Consider the following 17,539-nt stretch of genomic DNA (forward strand, 5'->3'; position numbering starts at 1 on the left):
ATCCCCCTCCCTCCTGCCTCTAAACCTTTGCCCAGCTAGTGCAAGTCTGGAACTCTGCCCTCCCACCCCTCCCATCCTCACAACTTCCCCCATTCTCCCTATCCCACTTTTTTCTAACATGCTGTACATTTTACTTGTTTTATTTATAGTTTGTTCCCCCGACTAGAATGTGGGCTTCATGAGGAGAGGGATTTTTTTGTCTGTTAGGTTCACTACTGCTGAATTCTAAGTAGCTAGACCACTTTCTGGTACTGTGTAGATCCCAAGGGCCAGGAAAAAACATACAAGTCACTGCCCACAGGGACAATATTGTCCTAAGTGACATGGGGTGTCAAGGAGGATGGAAGCAAGAGAAGAAGGGACTAACCATGAGTGTGGTAGAGAGTGTTGAGGAAGAAGGATTCATAGAACTGTTGATGTTGTAAATGTTTGACCTGGGTCTTGACAATTAAGGAAGGTAGAATGGACAGGGGTTGAGGGAAGAAGTACCTTCTGCCGAGGCCCTGTGGTGTGAGAGACAGGGAGTGTACCAGACATGGTAGAGCCAATAGTTAACTGCACAGATATTCATGGGCCACCTGTTATGGGTCAGGCCCTGCTCTGGGCACTGGGAACACAATGTTGAACACAAGGGTTCTTGTTTGCATGGCACTTGGTCTAGTGAGAGAGATGAAGAAGTAAACAGGCAACTATAATACCATGTGATACAGGCTGTGAGGTGAGGCACCCTGGCTGGGCTTGGGGGGAGGCAGGGAAAGCTTCTGGTGAAAACAAATAGTAGAACCCAGAGTAAGCAGAATGTAGAAGGTGTGAACTGGGCAGGAGGGCAGGGGTGGGAGAAGAAGCCAAACAGGGAAGTTGAGGCCAGATGGAGAAGGCCTTGTACGTTGTCTAGAAAGCAGTTGATGATTTGGTTGTCAATAGAATAAATAAATGAAAAACAAGGTATTGCTATATAAAGAGTGTTGCTAATTCCAGAAGCTACACACAAAAATCCAATTCATTTTTCTGTATTCCTATCTCAATACACAAATAGAAAGCAGGTGTGAGGTATGACAGGCTCAGGCCAGTCGAATCCAGTATAAGGAATAAGCCTTCTTGTCCTCCCTCTGTTACTGATTCGCTTTATGATTTGGGATAACTTCCTTTCTCAGTGAGAAAAACAAGAGGGTTGGGGTATGATGCACATTTCTAACCAGGAATTCCAAAGAGTTCATAACATTAAAAGTGGATATGACACTTGCTTTAATTTTTTCTTTTTAAATCGATCAATTAAAATACTCTATTATTGTCTGCTTTTAGATGGTACCATGGAACGCCTTCAAATGTGCATGCGGTATTCATAGCCAGAGGGCCAGGGAGAGCTGATGAACATGCTTAAATGAAAATACTTAGCCACTGTCATGGCTTTTACCATTAAACAGCTTAAATTGTTTTCCATCTTAGTTATTTATATGTTGTTTAATTTATAGCCATGTCAAACCATGAGAAATATATGACAGGAAGTATGAGGAGGACTGATAGCTAAACTACAGAAATCTGATGCTAAGGAGAAAATTATAATTTTGCAAGTTTGCCTTACGTTGACCCTCATTGGAAAAGAATGTTATAGTCTTGTAATCAAAAGTCATTTGTCACTGATAAGCCAAAAGCCAATGTTTAAACAATAAAACCTAGTGATAATTCGATCTTGGCTTTTTTGTTTACCAGAAAGGCAGACCGATTTTATCTACAATGTTATTTGCAGAGAACTACTTCCCAATAAATATAAAATCTTTTATTTCACATTTCAGAACTAAGACTAAAACATTTTCAAAGTGTTTTTTTACTGTAGTACAAAAGGCAATCATATCTTGAAAGCAATTTTTGTCTATTTTTGATCCTATGGTTCAATTTCAGTGTACATTTGGTCCTCAAATTTGACTTGTAGTTTTTTTGTTGACAAATCATGTTTTTTTGAAATTATTTTTAAATCAGCATGCATCACTTCTTAAATGGGGAAGAGGGTTTTTTAAATCATCAATTGAAATATGTTAAAATTGCTTTCAATTAACAATATGTTGTTTTAATTTTTTTTTCTTAAAATAACTTCTTCGAGACAGTTCTAAGACAGAATTAACATCTTGGGGACAGGTCAGTGTGGGGTTCAAGAGACCAGGAGAGGACTGCAGTTTCCATTGGTTTGGTGGATGGGATGTTATTAAACAAAAGGAACATCGGGAGAGAACAAGGGAGAGGAGAGGGAAGATACATTGCTTTTTTAACATGTTGAGTGTGAGGTTCCTGCATGGTATCCCTGTGAAAATGTTAAAGCACCAAGAAACGCTATTTTAACTTGATGAGCGAGAGCAGAACCAAAGAAATTTTGTGAGCTGGTTGATACTTCTCCTATCAGAAGATCTAATACACTTTATTATACCATTTTTTAAATAAATTGTCTGGCTCTACTGCTACACAGTAAGCTCCTTGTGGCAGGGACCATGTGTATATTGCTCATTCTTGTTTTCCTGATATTTAGCACAGTACACAGCATATAATAAGATCCCAATAAATGTTTTTTAATTGAATGTTTAAAAAGAAGATAGTCCTTTAGCATGTAAAAATGATGAAAGTTGTAAATCACTAAGGGAGTTCTCATGATAGCATATTACTGGGAAGCACTTGCCTGAGTTATTTAGATCTCACTTGGTAGGCTCTGGCACTCTGAATCAAGAATTTGTGGACCACATACTCTGTAGGACGAGCAGTGGAGGGCTTTGGCACTCAGATCATTCCAGAACGGATAACAGAATCCACAATGGTGGTGTTTTAAAAATATGTGTACAAGTTTTTGACACTCCTCCCTTCAACCAGTGGGGTCTATTTCCCCTCTTTTTGAATACAGGCCGGCTTTAGTGATGCATTTCTAAAGGATAGAGTATGATAGAAGTGATACTTCTGAGTGAAATTTGTGTGGCTTTGGAGGTTTGTTGTAAAAGCCACCTGGCTTTCTCTGGGGCCCTAAGTCACCATATAAGAAGTCTAGCCACCTTGAAGCTGCGACACTGGGGAGACCATGTGGGGAGATCGCATGGAGACAGAGATGCTGGTGGAAACCCCTCTATTCCAGCTCAGGAGCCGTTAATTTTTAGTGTTAGTTGCCACTTCCTGATGCCCACCCCAGCCACTGTCTGACTGCAGCCACATAGGACACCCTGAGCCCAGGTAACCCCCAGCACTGTGAGAGATGGTCACGATAGCAAATGGTGGTTGTTTTAGATCACTGTGTTTGGGGTGTTTTGTTATATTGTACTAGATAACCAGAACAGCTGCCGGAGCCTTTACTGGACTGGGTTCATTATTAGAACCTCACTTTGGCAGATTCCTCTGCTGAGCTCTGGTTTGAGAGAACATTGCTCTGGGAGGTGAAGACAGAGCTAGATGACCTGGGCTTAAGTGTGGACTCTGTGCAGCTGAGATGGCCACGATATAATAATTTAGCAAGCTCTGGCCCTCAGCTTCTCATCTGTAAAGCAAAGCAGCAGATGACATGATTTCTGAGTCTGTTCTGGCTCTAACATTCCATGAATACAGTCTTCCATTACTCTACCTCCTAGGCTCTTTACTCTGGTTGTACATTAGGATCACCTAGAGAGCTTATGTAAGAAAAATTAAAAGATGGCAGATCTACTTCCCTTTTAAGGGAAATACACAATACAGAAATGTTTATAATATCTTTACCCTTCATATTCACAACTACCTCCCACACTATGCCTAAGCTCAAACCCCTGTTGCCAGTGGAATGGGTTTCCTCTCACCTGGGATGCCTTTCCACCCCTATCTCATCAAATTGCTAACCAATTTGTGGAATTATGAGATATTTTCATTTTCTTCTTTGTGCTTTTCTGTTTCCCCCCCCCCCCCCTAAATTATAGTGAATACATATTACTCTTGGAATCAGAGATAGTAAATGTAACTTAGGAAAAAAATACATATAGCCTTCAGTTTGGGAGGATGAAAAGGTGATGATCGCACAACAGTGTGGGTGTACTTAATGCTACTGAACTGTACACTTCAAAATGGCTAAAATAGTAAATTTTGTGTTATATGCATTTTACCACAATAGAAGCAACATATATAATCCCTTAAAACTCAGATCAAGTCCTTCAAGGTGACCATTCAGTCCTCACCCATCTGTCTGAACCACTCAATAGGCAGTGGATTATTTCTGCCTTGTACAGTGGTTTCTTCATTTATGTAATTCATGTCTCAGTCTTATATCTCAGATAACACTAGCAGCTCCTTGATGGCAGAAACTGGCATTCTACAGGTGGTCATGCCTGCAGTACCCTTAGAAATCAATTGCTTGGAAAGCAGAACACATTTCCTGAAGAATCGACACTACAAATGATGGCTATGTTCTCTTACTAGCCAATCAAAACCAACTTAACTCATTAAGTATCTGAAGTATACTTAACTCATTAAGTATATGTTGTATATCAGCAATGAAAATAGATTGCAGTAAAATGTTGGAAACATTAGAAATTAAACAAAACAGAAAAATCAGTGGAGAGGTTGACAAGTTTGGGATTGAATTAGTAATAACTACATATGCTAAAAAAGGTAATTATTAACTAGGTAAAATAAGGTTCTGCATGAATGAAAATGATTCAAAGTTTATTACATGATTCATCTCTGAATACATTTACATAGTCATAATGATATAAACAGTGAATATTGGTCTAAGTGAAATTATAATAGAACTATACTGAAAAGATGAAGGAAGTGGGAAGTGTGTGTGTCTGGTGAAAATGGGAGGGAAAATAGCTATATTCTAATCTTTCGGACGGGGATGCCACTAGATAATGCATAGGATGGTGTACTAGATGAAAACTGAAAAAAAAAAAAATCGCAGTAACATTAGAAACATGTTATTTAGAATTTTTTTTTTAGAATTTGACTCCTGATGTGCTTGTATAATCATGAAAAATTAAAACTAAAAAAAAAAAGAAAAAAGAAAAACTGATGCCAGCCTCTGTATTGTTAATGCAAATGCCCTCCTGCCCGGAACCATCCTTCCTCCTCGGCTCTCTAGGAAGACACCATTCCATTTGCCCTGTTCCCATCACTGCCATGCTGTGCCCAATAGCTAGCTCCTGCCTGGAACCACTGCTCCTCAATAGCCACCTCTGCTCAAGGCCAGCCTGCCCAGCAAGTCTGGGATTCAGATGGCTCGTTTTGGTCCCCCTTTATGAGGGTCCCAGCTCTCTCTTGAGGTCTCTGGATGCTCTGCCTACAGCTGGACACACTGATCATGGCAGAATGGGCAGAACTGAAAGATGAGTGATGCAGGTCACATTGTCTACCTCTCTTTGGAAGCTGCAATCCCTTCTGCTGATGACTGTGTCCTCCCATGGCCCCTGAGGGTGAGGGTCCTCCCCCTGGGAGTGTTCTCCCCAGCAGCCTTCTTCCTCCTCACGTTCCTCATCAAAGTATGTCTATCCCATGGAACATCTATCTCATTGTCTGCCATCTCCTCTGGTCTCTCAGATAAACTAACCAGTCGAAGTGAAGCAAGCAGAAGAGCTGGGGGCAGAGGCACAACCCCCTTGGCTCCCATTATTCAAGGCCCTTCACACTGTATCCCTAAGAATCCCATCTTTTCCTATTATTTCCTCCAACTCCCCCTCAGGTTCCTGCCTCCCAGCGTGCCAGTTCCCCACCCTTACTCCCCTTTTTACTTTATATCTGTGCGTATTTTCTTCGCCTGGAATGACTTCCTCCCACCTGGAGAAACTCACTCCTTAACAATTAATTCAAATGCCACCTCTTTTGTGCAGTCTTCCTGACCATCCTTTTTCCACTGCCCAGAGAAACATAACTGCTCATGTCTGTTTAGTGCTGTGTGTCAGGTAATAGGAGCTTTGCAAGCATTTTCTCAGATCAAAGCTCATAGCACCTCCATGAACTATTACCATCATCAGCTCTAGGTTGTGGAAGAGGAACCTAAAGCACAGAGAGGTTAAGTAACCGGCCCAAAATCACACAGTAGGAAGTGGTTCAGTGAAAGACAGGACAGCACACTCCCTGGGTCAAAGCCTACTCCTGGGGGCTCACACAGCACTCAACATATCTCTTTGTACTGACCCTCTTTTGATTATATGTCCATCTCTACCTCTGGATTGAGAGTCTTTGAGAGTAGAGAATGTGTCTGACTCCTCTGAGCATCCCCAGATCCCTGGATCCCTCAGCATGAGCCAGGCGCATGGCAGCTGCTCAATTCATGTTGCTTGCTAATGGGTGAGTGAAGCCAGGATTAGCATTTCACTTCTGAACTATGCTTGGGTGTACAACCTCTCTGCACTCTAATTTGATTCTCTGGGTGGTAGTGGTGGTGGTGGGGGACATGGGAATAATAATACTACCTAACTGATGTCTTTTAGTTTATTGTGAAGAACAAATTGACCATGATGCTGTCATGAAGAAATATTCTGTAAGTGGTGAGATGCTAACCATACAAATGTTAGCAGCTGATGTTCAGAGGGAAAGATGTCACCTGCTCACAGGTAAAATGTGTTATACCTAACAAGGGCCTTACAGTTAATGATACCTTTATCTTAATAATAGGCAATCTTGGAAGATCAGCCCTTGGTCAGTCAGGTGGGAAGTATCTAAAGCCAAAGCAGAGTTCAGTAACCCCCATGAGAGGCTTCTGTACCCACCCTTCCTTGCTCATGTTCCAGAACCTGCTGTTCTCCCAAGATCCCTGGGGCTGAGTCATGTTCCTCTTCCCACCCAGCATCTATCTTCTCCCCAGGGCTTGGGTCTGATGGCTCTGGTCCTGGAGAGCAGACTGCTCCCACTGGCAGCCTTGCACTCCTTGGAGGGAGTGGAGTCAGATCAACTGGCAGGAGTGTCAACTTTAACTTCATGAATCACTTCCAAGCCTCCATCTCATGCCAGGCCTATCCTCGGTACTTTGGGCTTGCACAACTCTATGCAGGAAGTATTAGAACACCACTTTAGAGTCCAAGGTTAGAGAAGCAAAGAACTCACTCAAGATCACAGCTGATGGACCCGAACCCAAGTCTTTCAGATTCCAAATTCTCTAGTCTTTCCCGTGCTCCCCCTTCTTTCTCTGGGCAAGTTCAGGGAGAGTCATACCCAAGACCCACCCAGTATTTGCTTTCTCAGCATGAGCTCAGTCCCTGAAGAGACTCAGATTTCAGGCAAATACTGTATTTCCTTAATTCTAAGATACATTCTTATTCACATTTTTATATTTCTGATAACAGAATCTTATAAGCAGTAACATCTTAGATTTTAGAAAAGTTAGTAGGCACCCTAGAGACTGCATTCAAGGTTTCTGTTCAGCTACCAACTAGTTTGGTGCCTCTGAGGAAGTCACTTTACTTGCCTGTACCCTCAGGGAGTTTAGTCAGCGTGTGACTTTTGACACCAGCTCTGCCACCTGACAGCTCTATGGCTTTGTCTTCTTCTCTGGGTCTGTTTCCACACCTGTAAAATGATATAGGGTTCCTGATCTTTGACATCTTTAAAGCTGCAGAATATGTGTCTCCAGTCATATCGAAGTGAAAAGCTGAGCTGCTCTAGGTGAAGTAAGGGCTGGAAGGCCTGCAACCCTGTGGTTTCCTGGCAGCAGCCTTGGCTCCCTCACTTTGGCAGATTCCTCTGCTGAGCTCTGGTTTGAGAGAACATTGCTCTGGGAGGTGAAGACAGAGCTAGATGACCTGGGCTTTAGTGTGGACTCTCTTTATGCAGCTGAGATGGCCACGATATAATAATTTAGCAAGCTCTGGCCCTCAGCTTCTCATCTGTAAAGCAAAGCAGCAGATGACATGATTTCTGAGTCTGTTCTGGCTCTAACATTCCATGAATACAGTCTTCCATTACTCTACCTCCTAGGCTCTTTACTCTGGTTGTACATTAGGATCACCTAGAGAGCTTATGTAAGAAAAATTAAAAGATGGCAGATCTACTTCCCATCCCACTTATTGATTAATTGATCCCAGGAGGAACTCAGACATGAGCGTTTTTAAAAGCTCCCCAGGCAATTGTTAATAGCAATCAGGCTTGAGAAGCACCACATGTCCAGACCTAAAGCCTTGGTGGAGAACAAATAATAAGAATTCCAATGACATTTCAAAGGAGTTCTAAAAGCTTAAATCAGGGCGAATTTGTTTTGTTTTGTTTTGCAGTCTTACAAGTGAATTAGTAGATGGGTGCTTAGGAACCTATATATCAATCAGACAACCCTAAATAAGAGACATAAATTTTTTTAATTTGAAAATTTTTTGGTACTCAAGTATCTAATAAGTCTGAGTACTACATATCTGATTCTGAACAAGGTATGATGAAGAGAATTAATCAAGTATAATGCAGTGCCTACATTCAGAGTCCGTAATCTAACTGGAGAAACAAAATTAGGGGCAAACAGTATGGCATAAAATTAAGTGCTAAATCTGAGATAACCTTTATTGAGTACTTTTATTGCATGCCAGGCACCAAAGGCTTTATAGTATAATACATTTAATCCTCACAACAATCCATTGAGGAGGGTTGTTATTATTCCTATTTCACACCTCAGGAAATAGGGTCAGAAAGTTATATAAGCATGCTTTTTAGCCCACAAAGCTAGCAAGCAGCAGAGGCAAGTGCGGAAGACAGGCTCCAAAGCCAGTGCTGATACCACTTGCCGTGCCGCCTATCTCAGGTGAGGAGATTGCTATGTAAGCTCAGTACGGTTCCAAGAGGAACTTGAGTCTGACTTCAAAGTGTGTGTTCTACTGACTGAAAGGAAACCCTCAGGATGCTTGTTTGTGAGTGAAGAGCCTAGGAGAGGTAAAGTGAAGTCAGGTGACTCAGAGCCTTGAGTGTCAGGCACAATTTAGGGACTGGGGAAGGAAAGTGAGAATTTATCGTGCCTTTAAGAAAATGGCTGTGTCCTGCTGGGTGTGCTATTGAAGTGGGAGGCGGAGTTAGTCCTGAGAACCTATTGAGAGCAAAGGCTATCCTCTTCATCTGTTTTCTCATAGCTTAACACAGGCCAGGCACATAGTTGTTACTAAATATTTGCTGAATGAAAATTGAGAACTGCTTTTTTGAAGTCATTTGGGATTTTTAAATTTCATCTCCAACACAGGCTGGTTAGAGAGGTGTTGCAGTTACCTAGGCATGCTATTACTGGTCCTAGACAGGGAGGAGCAGCAATAGGGATGAGGAGGAATGAACAGTTGATAATGATGCAATCAACTAGCAAGGCAACACATCGAGTACCCAGCTGAACAGACAGTAGCATTCATATTCATGCTTAGGAATGCAACTATGACCATATATATGGCCAAAAACCAAGCCTACATGGAGAGTTCATTTTATAGAAGGGCAGTGTGGTTTCCAGAACCTACCTAGCCAGAGGACCCTCCTGCAAAGAATTGTCACCTGTGAGTAGAATGTTAAAAATAAACTATGTCACTTCTGTAGGGTACTTTTCCAGTAAAGGTGGGAAGAATTCCTGGAACTGGCTGAGGACAACTATCCTGGCTGTTTCCCCAAACTTCTATTTCAAGAACTCTAGTCTGGAAGCCAATTCAGAGAACATCTTTCAGTAATGAGCACACAGCAAACTCGACAATCTCATTGCCTGGGATGGAGCTGAATCCCTTCTAATCCATTTCAATAGGTGCCCAAGCTCTTCCAGGATGGCTGTGCCAGGGCACCAGATCTGTGGGCAGACCAGATTGATGGGCATTTAAATCCTGGTAATTCCTCAAACCACTCCAGGCTCAAATGAAAATTATGGTTATGAGATTCTCATACTACAGCTATTTCAACTCTGCTCCTCCCAAAGCACCAAGGGATCAACCATTGTTTCCTCTTAACCAACTAGTGGGTGAGGTTAGGCCAAAGGGAAGTCCAAAGGCTTCAAGACCATAGCACTTGCTCTGATCTGACTCTGGAGCACTGGAGCCCTAGAGCCACTGGGAAGTCTGCCTCAGCAGGCTTTGCAGGATGCTTATGGCCAAGTTGAAAGCTGATTTTTGATTAGCAATGAATCTAGGCTGAGTTAAAGAGAACAAGGTAGTAAGTTTCCCAGAGTGCCATAATTATAGGTATGCTGAGATACTAATCCCTCTAGAGCATAGTTGGACTCCTGGCTGCAAGCAGCTTCAAGAGATTAACCCAGTGTATCTCAGTTTATCCCAGAGTTTTAAACAAATGTTTATTTTGGTCATGAAGTGAAAAGGTTAGGAAGCACTGCTCTATAGCATTACCATGTTTAAAGATCATTTTTATGCCTAATAATTTTTGTATAAACAAATGAAAAGTTTAAGACCCTAATACATAATACAGCAGTGGCTCTTTTTGTTAGATCATTATCCTTTTGAGACTCTAAGCCAAAGTCCTTCACCCCAGAATGCACCACCACTCACTCATGCAACATTTTGCATACAACTCCAGAGGGCTATAGAATCCAGATTAAGTGTCTGTTCTGGAAGGATTATCAGATGAACCCAAATTTTAGAGTTCATCTGCCTCTTTTCCCCGACCCTTTTTCTAGTATACCTTCGAAAGGCCAGAGAATTGTCAAAGAAACCTCTGAAAAAGTATTATACTAAACTGCTTTGAAATTTCCTGAAGAACGTGCAGAAACCGCTATTAACTCCAAATAAGTGTCTTTCCTGAAACTCCCAACTGCTCAGGGGGGGATATACTAATCACTGGCTCCAAGCACCACCTACTTTTGCAGTACCAACCGCTGGGTGTCAGGAACCATTTGCAGGTACAAAGCAGTTCTCAGCATACCTCCTTTTGGGTTCAGATACACTTTTGCTTAGTGTTTAGAGCACTGGAAACCCTATGTAATTACCTTGCAGTCTCCCTTCTCCATTGCAAGCATATGACCTTGTTCATGTGTATTAATCACTCCATACTTGGCACTAATCAAGGGAAGATTGTACAAATGGAGAATCCAGGGGGGAAAATGAACATTTACATCAATTAATTTTAGCAGCATCTTTATTGCAACAAAGAACCTGTAATAAAATGCAACAAAACTAATGTTTTGCTTTACATGATTAAAAGCTATGTAGCTGAAAATGAGAAAACCCATAAACTTACTGGCGTGAGACATGCAATTCTTTTTATACAAGTCAATGCTTTGAACAGCAGGCACTTTATGTTCTAAAAATTAAAGACCTGAACTCCAATTGTGCTGAATACAATGTAAATTTGTATTTGGGTTATTTAAAAACAAACATACAAACACTACTTATTCTGTCTGTGAGGGGCTTCTGAAATGATTACCTAGAGCTATCTCTTAATAAAATAAGAAAAGTAGGAGCCAGCACCTTGCGCTAACATGTCTCCATATTTTAGGCTGCAAGATGGATAGATGAGGCTGGGATTGGTTGGGAAGATGGAAGTCAGGGAAGTTTCCTTATTCCTTTATGTCTTCTGGGAATGGACACTCACCTTACATATCTCAATTTAGACAGGGCCATGTCTCTTTTCTTACTTCAAAGAGCTATAAATTGGGTTCCCAGGTTTAAGCAAGCACTCTACTCTATATCCCAATCCCCAAATCCCCCCACTACACCAAGGAAGACATATTTAGTATAACCATTTTAATTAACTTCAGAATGTCATATACTAATTAGAAGTACTGCTTCATTAATAAGCATGCTTAGCATTTACTTTAGAATGGAAAAATTAACCATTTTATGTTATCTTTAAAATGTTTCATAGGAATATATTAATAAATACTTTTTAAAAATTTGCGTTTTCTACATATCATTTAGCTACCATGAGTCAGGACATCTGGATGTAGTCTAGTACCAACCGAATACTAACTGGTTGTGTGGCCATGAGTATATTTTCTTCTCTAACATGTAGGTTCTTCCTCTAACAAATGAGCACATTAGAGTATATCAAAGAAATAACTTGAAAAATGTATGATTCTCTAATAACGAGAGATCTTATAGGAATTATTCTGCCTAAGGAGAGAATGTTATAGAGAGGTGGGATAGGAATAAACCTTTTGTAAGGAATAAAACAAGTAGTGAAAAAAAGTAAGCATCAATATCTGTAACTCATTCTTTTAAAAAGAAATGCATGCGTTGTGAATTCATTCTCTTGTATCAGGCTTTGGAAACAAGCCAGGAAACAAGAGGGAAAACCTTCATTCCAAAAGGAATCTCCAGACAAAAGGGATACACAATTAAGGCTACTTCTGCTTCTTTCAGAGTGAGAAGGAACCAACAGTTATCGAAAATGAGTAGCTGTCTTGACTGTTTTAGGTTCTTGTAAATCAGTTCAGTATAAAAGTCACCTATTATTTTCTTAATCTAACTTCATTCTCTAAAGAAGAGTTTCTTAAAGTAGCACACAAAAGACTTACTTTAGAATCACCGGGAAAGCCTGGTAGAAATGCAGAGTCCTGGTCTCCACTCAAATCATCTGAATCCAGATTTCTAAGAGTGAGGTTCAAGACTGCATTTCTTTTAGTAAGCATCTCAGATGAATCTTGATTTTGAAACCCACTGCTCAACAATGCACAAACAACTATACTTGTTGATGGTTGTTCAAGTGCATCTGTTTTTCAAGCCTACAAAAACCCTGTTTGATGTTTAACCTAGTGCTTTTTGGTTCTCACCAAAAGTGCCATTACTTTTATATACTCTTGCCTTTTAAGTTGTTACTCAGATGGGGCACCAATAGTTTTAGTGAAATTTCTACTGATTGCTTGAGTTGACTATGATGTTTTCCACACTGGTTTAAAAAATTAAAATTCAGTCAAGCTGTCTTTCTGCAAGTGAATTCAGTCAGGTATTTCCCCCACGTATAGTAGGAGAATGGCATTTAAGTGACTAAAAATTGTAACACAAGCATTCCTTGTGATAGCAGGAAGGAGAAAGTAAGATGCAAAAGGAAAACCTGTGAATTCAAGCGTACATGAGGTTCTTTAAGGTTTGTTTTGGTAAAATTATAGATGCCATTTTGAAGAAACAGCCTTAATGGGTAAGAGGTTTCAGATTAGCAGCTGCCTAAAAGCCACTGTCCATACCATTTCTACTTTGGATAGATCCTTGGAGACCAACTAGTCCACAAATAAAAAACCATCTTCAACAGTCAGATATATACTTAACTCATGGGGGAAAATACTTTCTTGGGGAAGAAAAGTTACCCAAATCAATTTAATTTAACATTGAAAAAATATAAACAAATCTTGGCATGGAAAATATCATAAACAAGAAAATCAATACATATACAGATAAAAGGGAAAAAAAGCATGGCACCTATTATACAGTATAAATACACAAACAGCAAAACCCAACCCCTTTTCCAAGGACAGAACTGTCAGGTCACCCTGCCATTTCTGGGCTTCCCCCACCTCCCACCTGGCCCTCAATGATGATAAAGTCCACCTCTGACACACAGCCACCATCCTTACTAATAGAAGCTGTGCTCCCTCTCTATGGGAGAAATCCACTGTCTGTGTAGTGGTGAGAAAGAAAAAGCAATTTTTCTTGGAGCATTGTTTAAAAGTACTAGTAACAACTTTCCATACACTGAGGTTTGTGATAAAAAGGGTCAAACTCATAGGTGCCTTATCTGCCACTGGCTCCAATGTGACCCACCTAGCACCGCAAGACTCTAAGGGGACAGATCCCAATTAGCACCTGAAAGCCTATGAGCTCCCTTAATAGTCAAGAGCTAGGGCTAACCCACGGAAATGTCATGGCCATTCAAGAAATTGCTTATAGGCTTTAAACACTGAAAAAGAGACATGGCTTATAAGGGATCAGTTTATGGTAAAGAAGTTGTCTGGAAACCTCTTTAAGCTCATAATATCTAAATTATGCTCAAATAATTTTAAAAGAATAAAGTCTAAATGTGTAAGGTTTCTAAAATTAAGAACAACAAACAATTAGAATTGAGAATTACAACAGTAACTCTCAAGGAACTTTTCCTCTCCTGAATAATGTTAGTCTATAACTGTGTTGGCAAGAGAGTAATTTTTAAATTCTGGTTTCCTTAACCAACATTCTAGAAGTTTAAATTTCACTTTCCAAATCTTTTTTTGAGTATTTTTGGTCAAATTATACTTCTGCTTAGTTCTTGAGCAAACCCTTGCCTTCTCTTCTCCCTGTCATCCTCCACGCCCTTCTATCCCCTACTCCGCCGAGGTTCCCCAAGATTCCCCTCCATCTCCCTAAAATCCTGGAACATTTTTTATAAGAAAATACCCAATGGAAACTGACACCATTAAATTTTCTGAAGAATATAAGTGAATGTGTACTTTTTCCTTTTCCTAAAGGAAAAGAAATTGCCTGCAAATATTTAAGCTCTAATCATTTGATTAAAATTTTTCTGCCTGTAATTATCAATATTATAAGACTAATTAAATCCATGCTACATATACAGTTACTCGCCTTTATATGAAAGGAAAAATCCACTCTGTCATTTCATCAGAGAACTATTTATACTAGATACAATTTAAATTGGCCAAAAACTGGTCAGAGCTTGAATGAAACAAAATAAGTGTCTTTAGGAGGCCACTAAGTTTTCCTTGAAAAATCATTAATGACTGGTTAAGTAATAGGTTTAATAGTGATTAGTTAATAACATGCTGGATACACCCCAAGCAATGAAGCATAAGCTATTCAATTACATTTAAGTGCTATCAAATCTGTAACTAGTCAGAGATTCTGGAATTGAACCAAACCAATCACTAATATCATATTTTAACAAACTCAGAAGTATACTGTAAAAATACACTAATTAAGTCCATGAGATTTATAATGCTATTAAAAGTGAAAATAAGGTAGTATGGATACATGGTGCTAAGTCTTATTTCTTTCAGTAATTCTCAAGATTTTTCTGGGTCCCTTAGAAATATGTGTCATTCAATTTTCTGTATGTATGGTTAAGGTATTAGATTCCTATCCGCAAGCTATAGATGCCCACATGGCACCAAATATACCTTCAGAAGTAGATGTTATATGGCAGGTACCAAAATGTGATGATCAATTCTATGTTCTCTATTGATTAAACCTCCTCATTTGGTTAACAGCCAGTGTATACCAGAGTTCTACAAAGATCAAATTTATATCACTTTCAGAGCAGCAATACGTGATCCAAGGTTTTCTTGAAGGTAGTGCAAAAGATGCAGTTCATAATGTTCTCCAGATTCAGGAACTCTTATGCTGTGTCTCTCCTGAGGATAGATCTTAACAACAAAGTAAGCAAAATACAAAAAAATCAAAATATCATAATATCAAAATATCATAAAATATCTCCTTTCACAGCTTTCCACAGATTTTCAACAGGATCACTAACATGCACCACACCCTCTTCAAGATACTAAACACAGACCTCTCATCTAAAGGCCCCACTCCTCTTTTTATAATTCCCTATAGTCTACTAGGCTTATATAAGGATTTATCTGTAGACCAGTGGTTTTCCAAGTGTGGTCTGCAGATTTCTGGGATCCTTAGAAACCCTTTCAAGGGATACACAAGGTCAAACTACCTTCAGTACAATACTAAGACATTATTTGCTTTTACTCACTGTGTTGGCATTTGTACTGATAATGCAAAAGCAACGGTGGGTAACAATGCTGGTGCCTTATCATGAATCAAGCCAATGACATTAAAATGTACTAGAAGTCACAGTATTCTTTACCACCATATACTTGCGGTAAAAAAGAAAAAAGCCGATTTCACTTAAGTAGCAGTAAAAATTAGAATTTAATTTTATTAAATTGCAAATCTTGAGTAGATGTTCTTTTATTATTTTGTGGTGAGGAAATGGGAAGAATGCATGAAGCACTTCTACAGGATGTCTCAAGGAAAAGCACTTGTGCAACTGAGTTGTGAGTTTAACTGCCACTTTTTAAATGGAACTTCATTTTTAACTGGAAAGGATGACAACTCAGACTTGGGTATCTGGCAAACATTTTTTCAAAAAATGAATTAAGTGAGCTGGTCACTTCAAGGACTATATTGACAGTATTTGTTGCCAATGACAAATTTTGAGCTTTTAAGTGAAAATGAGAATTCTGGAAAACTTCCATCTACCACTACTAGCTGATGAGCTGCCTAACATGAACTCAAGAGACTTTTCTAATAAGATTAGTGGTAATATTCATGTGATTTAAAAAATATTTTATAATGAAATGAGTTGACATTTAGAAGACTGGCATAACGCAGTGAACCAGTATTTTCGAGGTGACCAATGCATGGGTAAAAGACCATTTGAAGTACAAGATTGAATAAATTTTAATATAACAAGAGTATAAAAAGTTTATAGATACAGTTTCAGATTCCACACAAAAACCAACCTTTAAGAAACTGTCCAGTTTTGGTGTAGTATCGAAGAATTCCACAATTATCTCAAAAGGCTAAAAGAGCCCCCCATTTCTTAACTACATATTCTGTGAGGCTGAATTTTCTTCACATACTTTAGCCAAAACAACACTTTACAACAAATTGCATGTGGAAGTAGCTGAGAATCCAGGTGTCTTGCTTATTAAGCCAGACATTAAGGAAACTTACAAAATGTAAAGCAATGTTTTGGAAAACAGTCACTCTCTATAATAAAAATATAATTTTTGTTAACAGGTAATAGTTTATCATTTAAAAATAAATCTTTTTTTTTTTTTTTTAGTTTTAATCTTACATGAGAAATAGTGATAGACATAATCCACACAAACAAAAGCTCTTTGGTATGTAAGAGTCCTAAGACTAAAATGCTTGATAACTGCTGCCAGAGACAAATACCTCATAGTTTACCTATATAAATGCCAACTGAACAATAAAAAAGGAAAAAACATATTTTTCATTTTTTATGAGCGTATAATCTATGCAAGTAGAAAGGAGGAAAAGTTTTTTTTTAACTTTCATTTGAGTAATGGAGCAATGGAGGTGGGTAACTTGCTGGTGTCTGCTCCAATGTCAATATAAAATTAAATTAAAAGACCATGTAACCAGGTCCTAAAAATCTTTTTATGAGAATGAAATCAAGTAACAGTTCCTCACTCTTCCAAAGGGAAGAAGAAAAACAAAGGAGGATAGTAAAAGGACTCTTGTCATCTTTTCCATGATTACAAACTGAAGGCAGATACAGATACACAAGTCATGTAATCCAAGGCCAGTTTTCAACCTGACTTCAACAGAATCTTAATTTTTACCAACTAGAGGCACTACTGAGTATGCCTATTATGTTAGTTCTCTTAAGCGAAGAATGACCACAGTTAAAAATTCAGCCTTACTCCATAGTCTATTATATTTCAAAGTAATCAATCACTAATCACAAATTTATTTAGAAAATTTAGAAAAACTCACCTGTAAATCATATGGCTTTCCAGCCCTCACTAAAAAACTCAGTAATATACTGGTGTGTGCAAAATGGACATTCTCATCCAAGAATCCATGTAAGAGCAGTAAACGATTTGGTCTGGAGAAATGTAAATATCAGAGGATTAGGCAAAATAGAGTATTTGGAAAAACCATTTAACTCCTTTAAACTAATTAACTAT

General features: G+C 39.1%; 1 protein-coding gene across 6 annotated transcripts in view; it reads right to left on the reverse strand.

Moving 5' to 3' along the window:
* Positions 1-10,998: 10,998 nt before the first annotated feature.
* Positions 10,999-17,539, reverse strand: part of DPP8 (dipeptidyl peptidase 8) — a 50,736-nt gene continuing 44,195 nt past the window's right edge. For all 6 annotated transcript variants that reach the window (XM_016141030.2, XM_036238820.1, XM_016141031.2 and 3 more), the window contains 2 exons: positions 17,346-17,457; positions 10,999-15,229 (listed from right to left, as the gene is read on the reverse strand). In XM_016141030.2, the coding sequence (XP_015996516.2) occupies positions 15,107-15,229; positions 17,346-17,457 (235 nt within the window). In that variant the 3' untranslated portion in view covers positions 10,999-15,106. The remainder of the gene's footprint in view (positions 15,230-17,345; positions 17,458-17,539) is intronic.

This window comes from Rousettus aegyptiacus, unplaced genomic scaffold (genome assembly GCF_014176215.1).
Source record: "Rousettus aegyptiacus isolate mRouAeg1 unplaced genomic scaffold, mRouAeg1.p scaffold_m13_p_3, whole genome shotgun sequence".
NCBI lineage: Eukaryota > Metazoa > Chordata > Mammalia > Chiroptera > Pteropodidae > Rousettus > Rousettus aegyptiacus.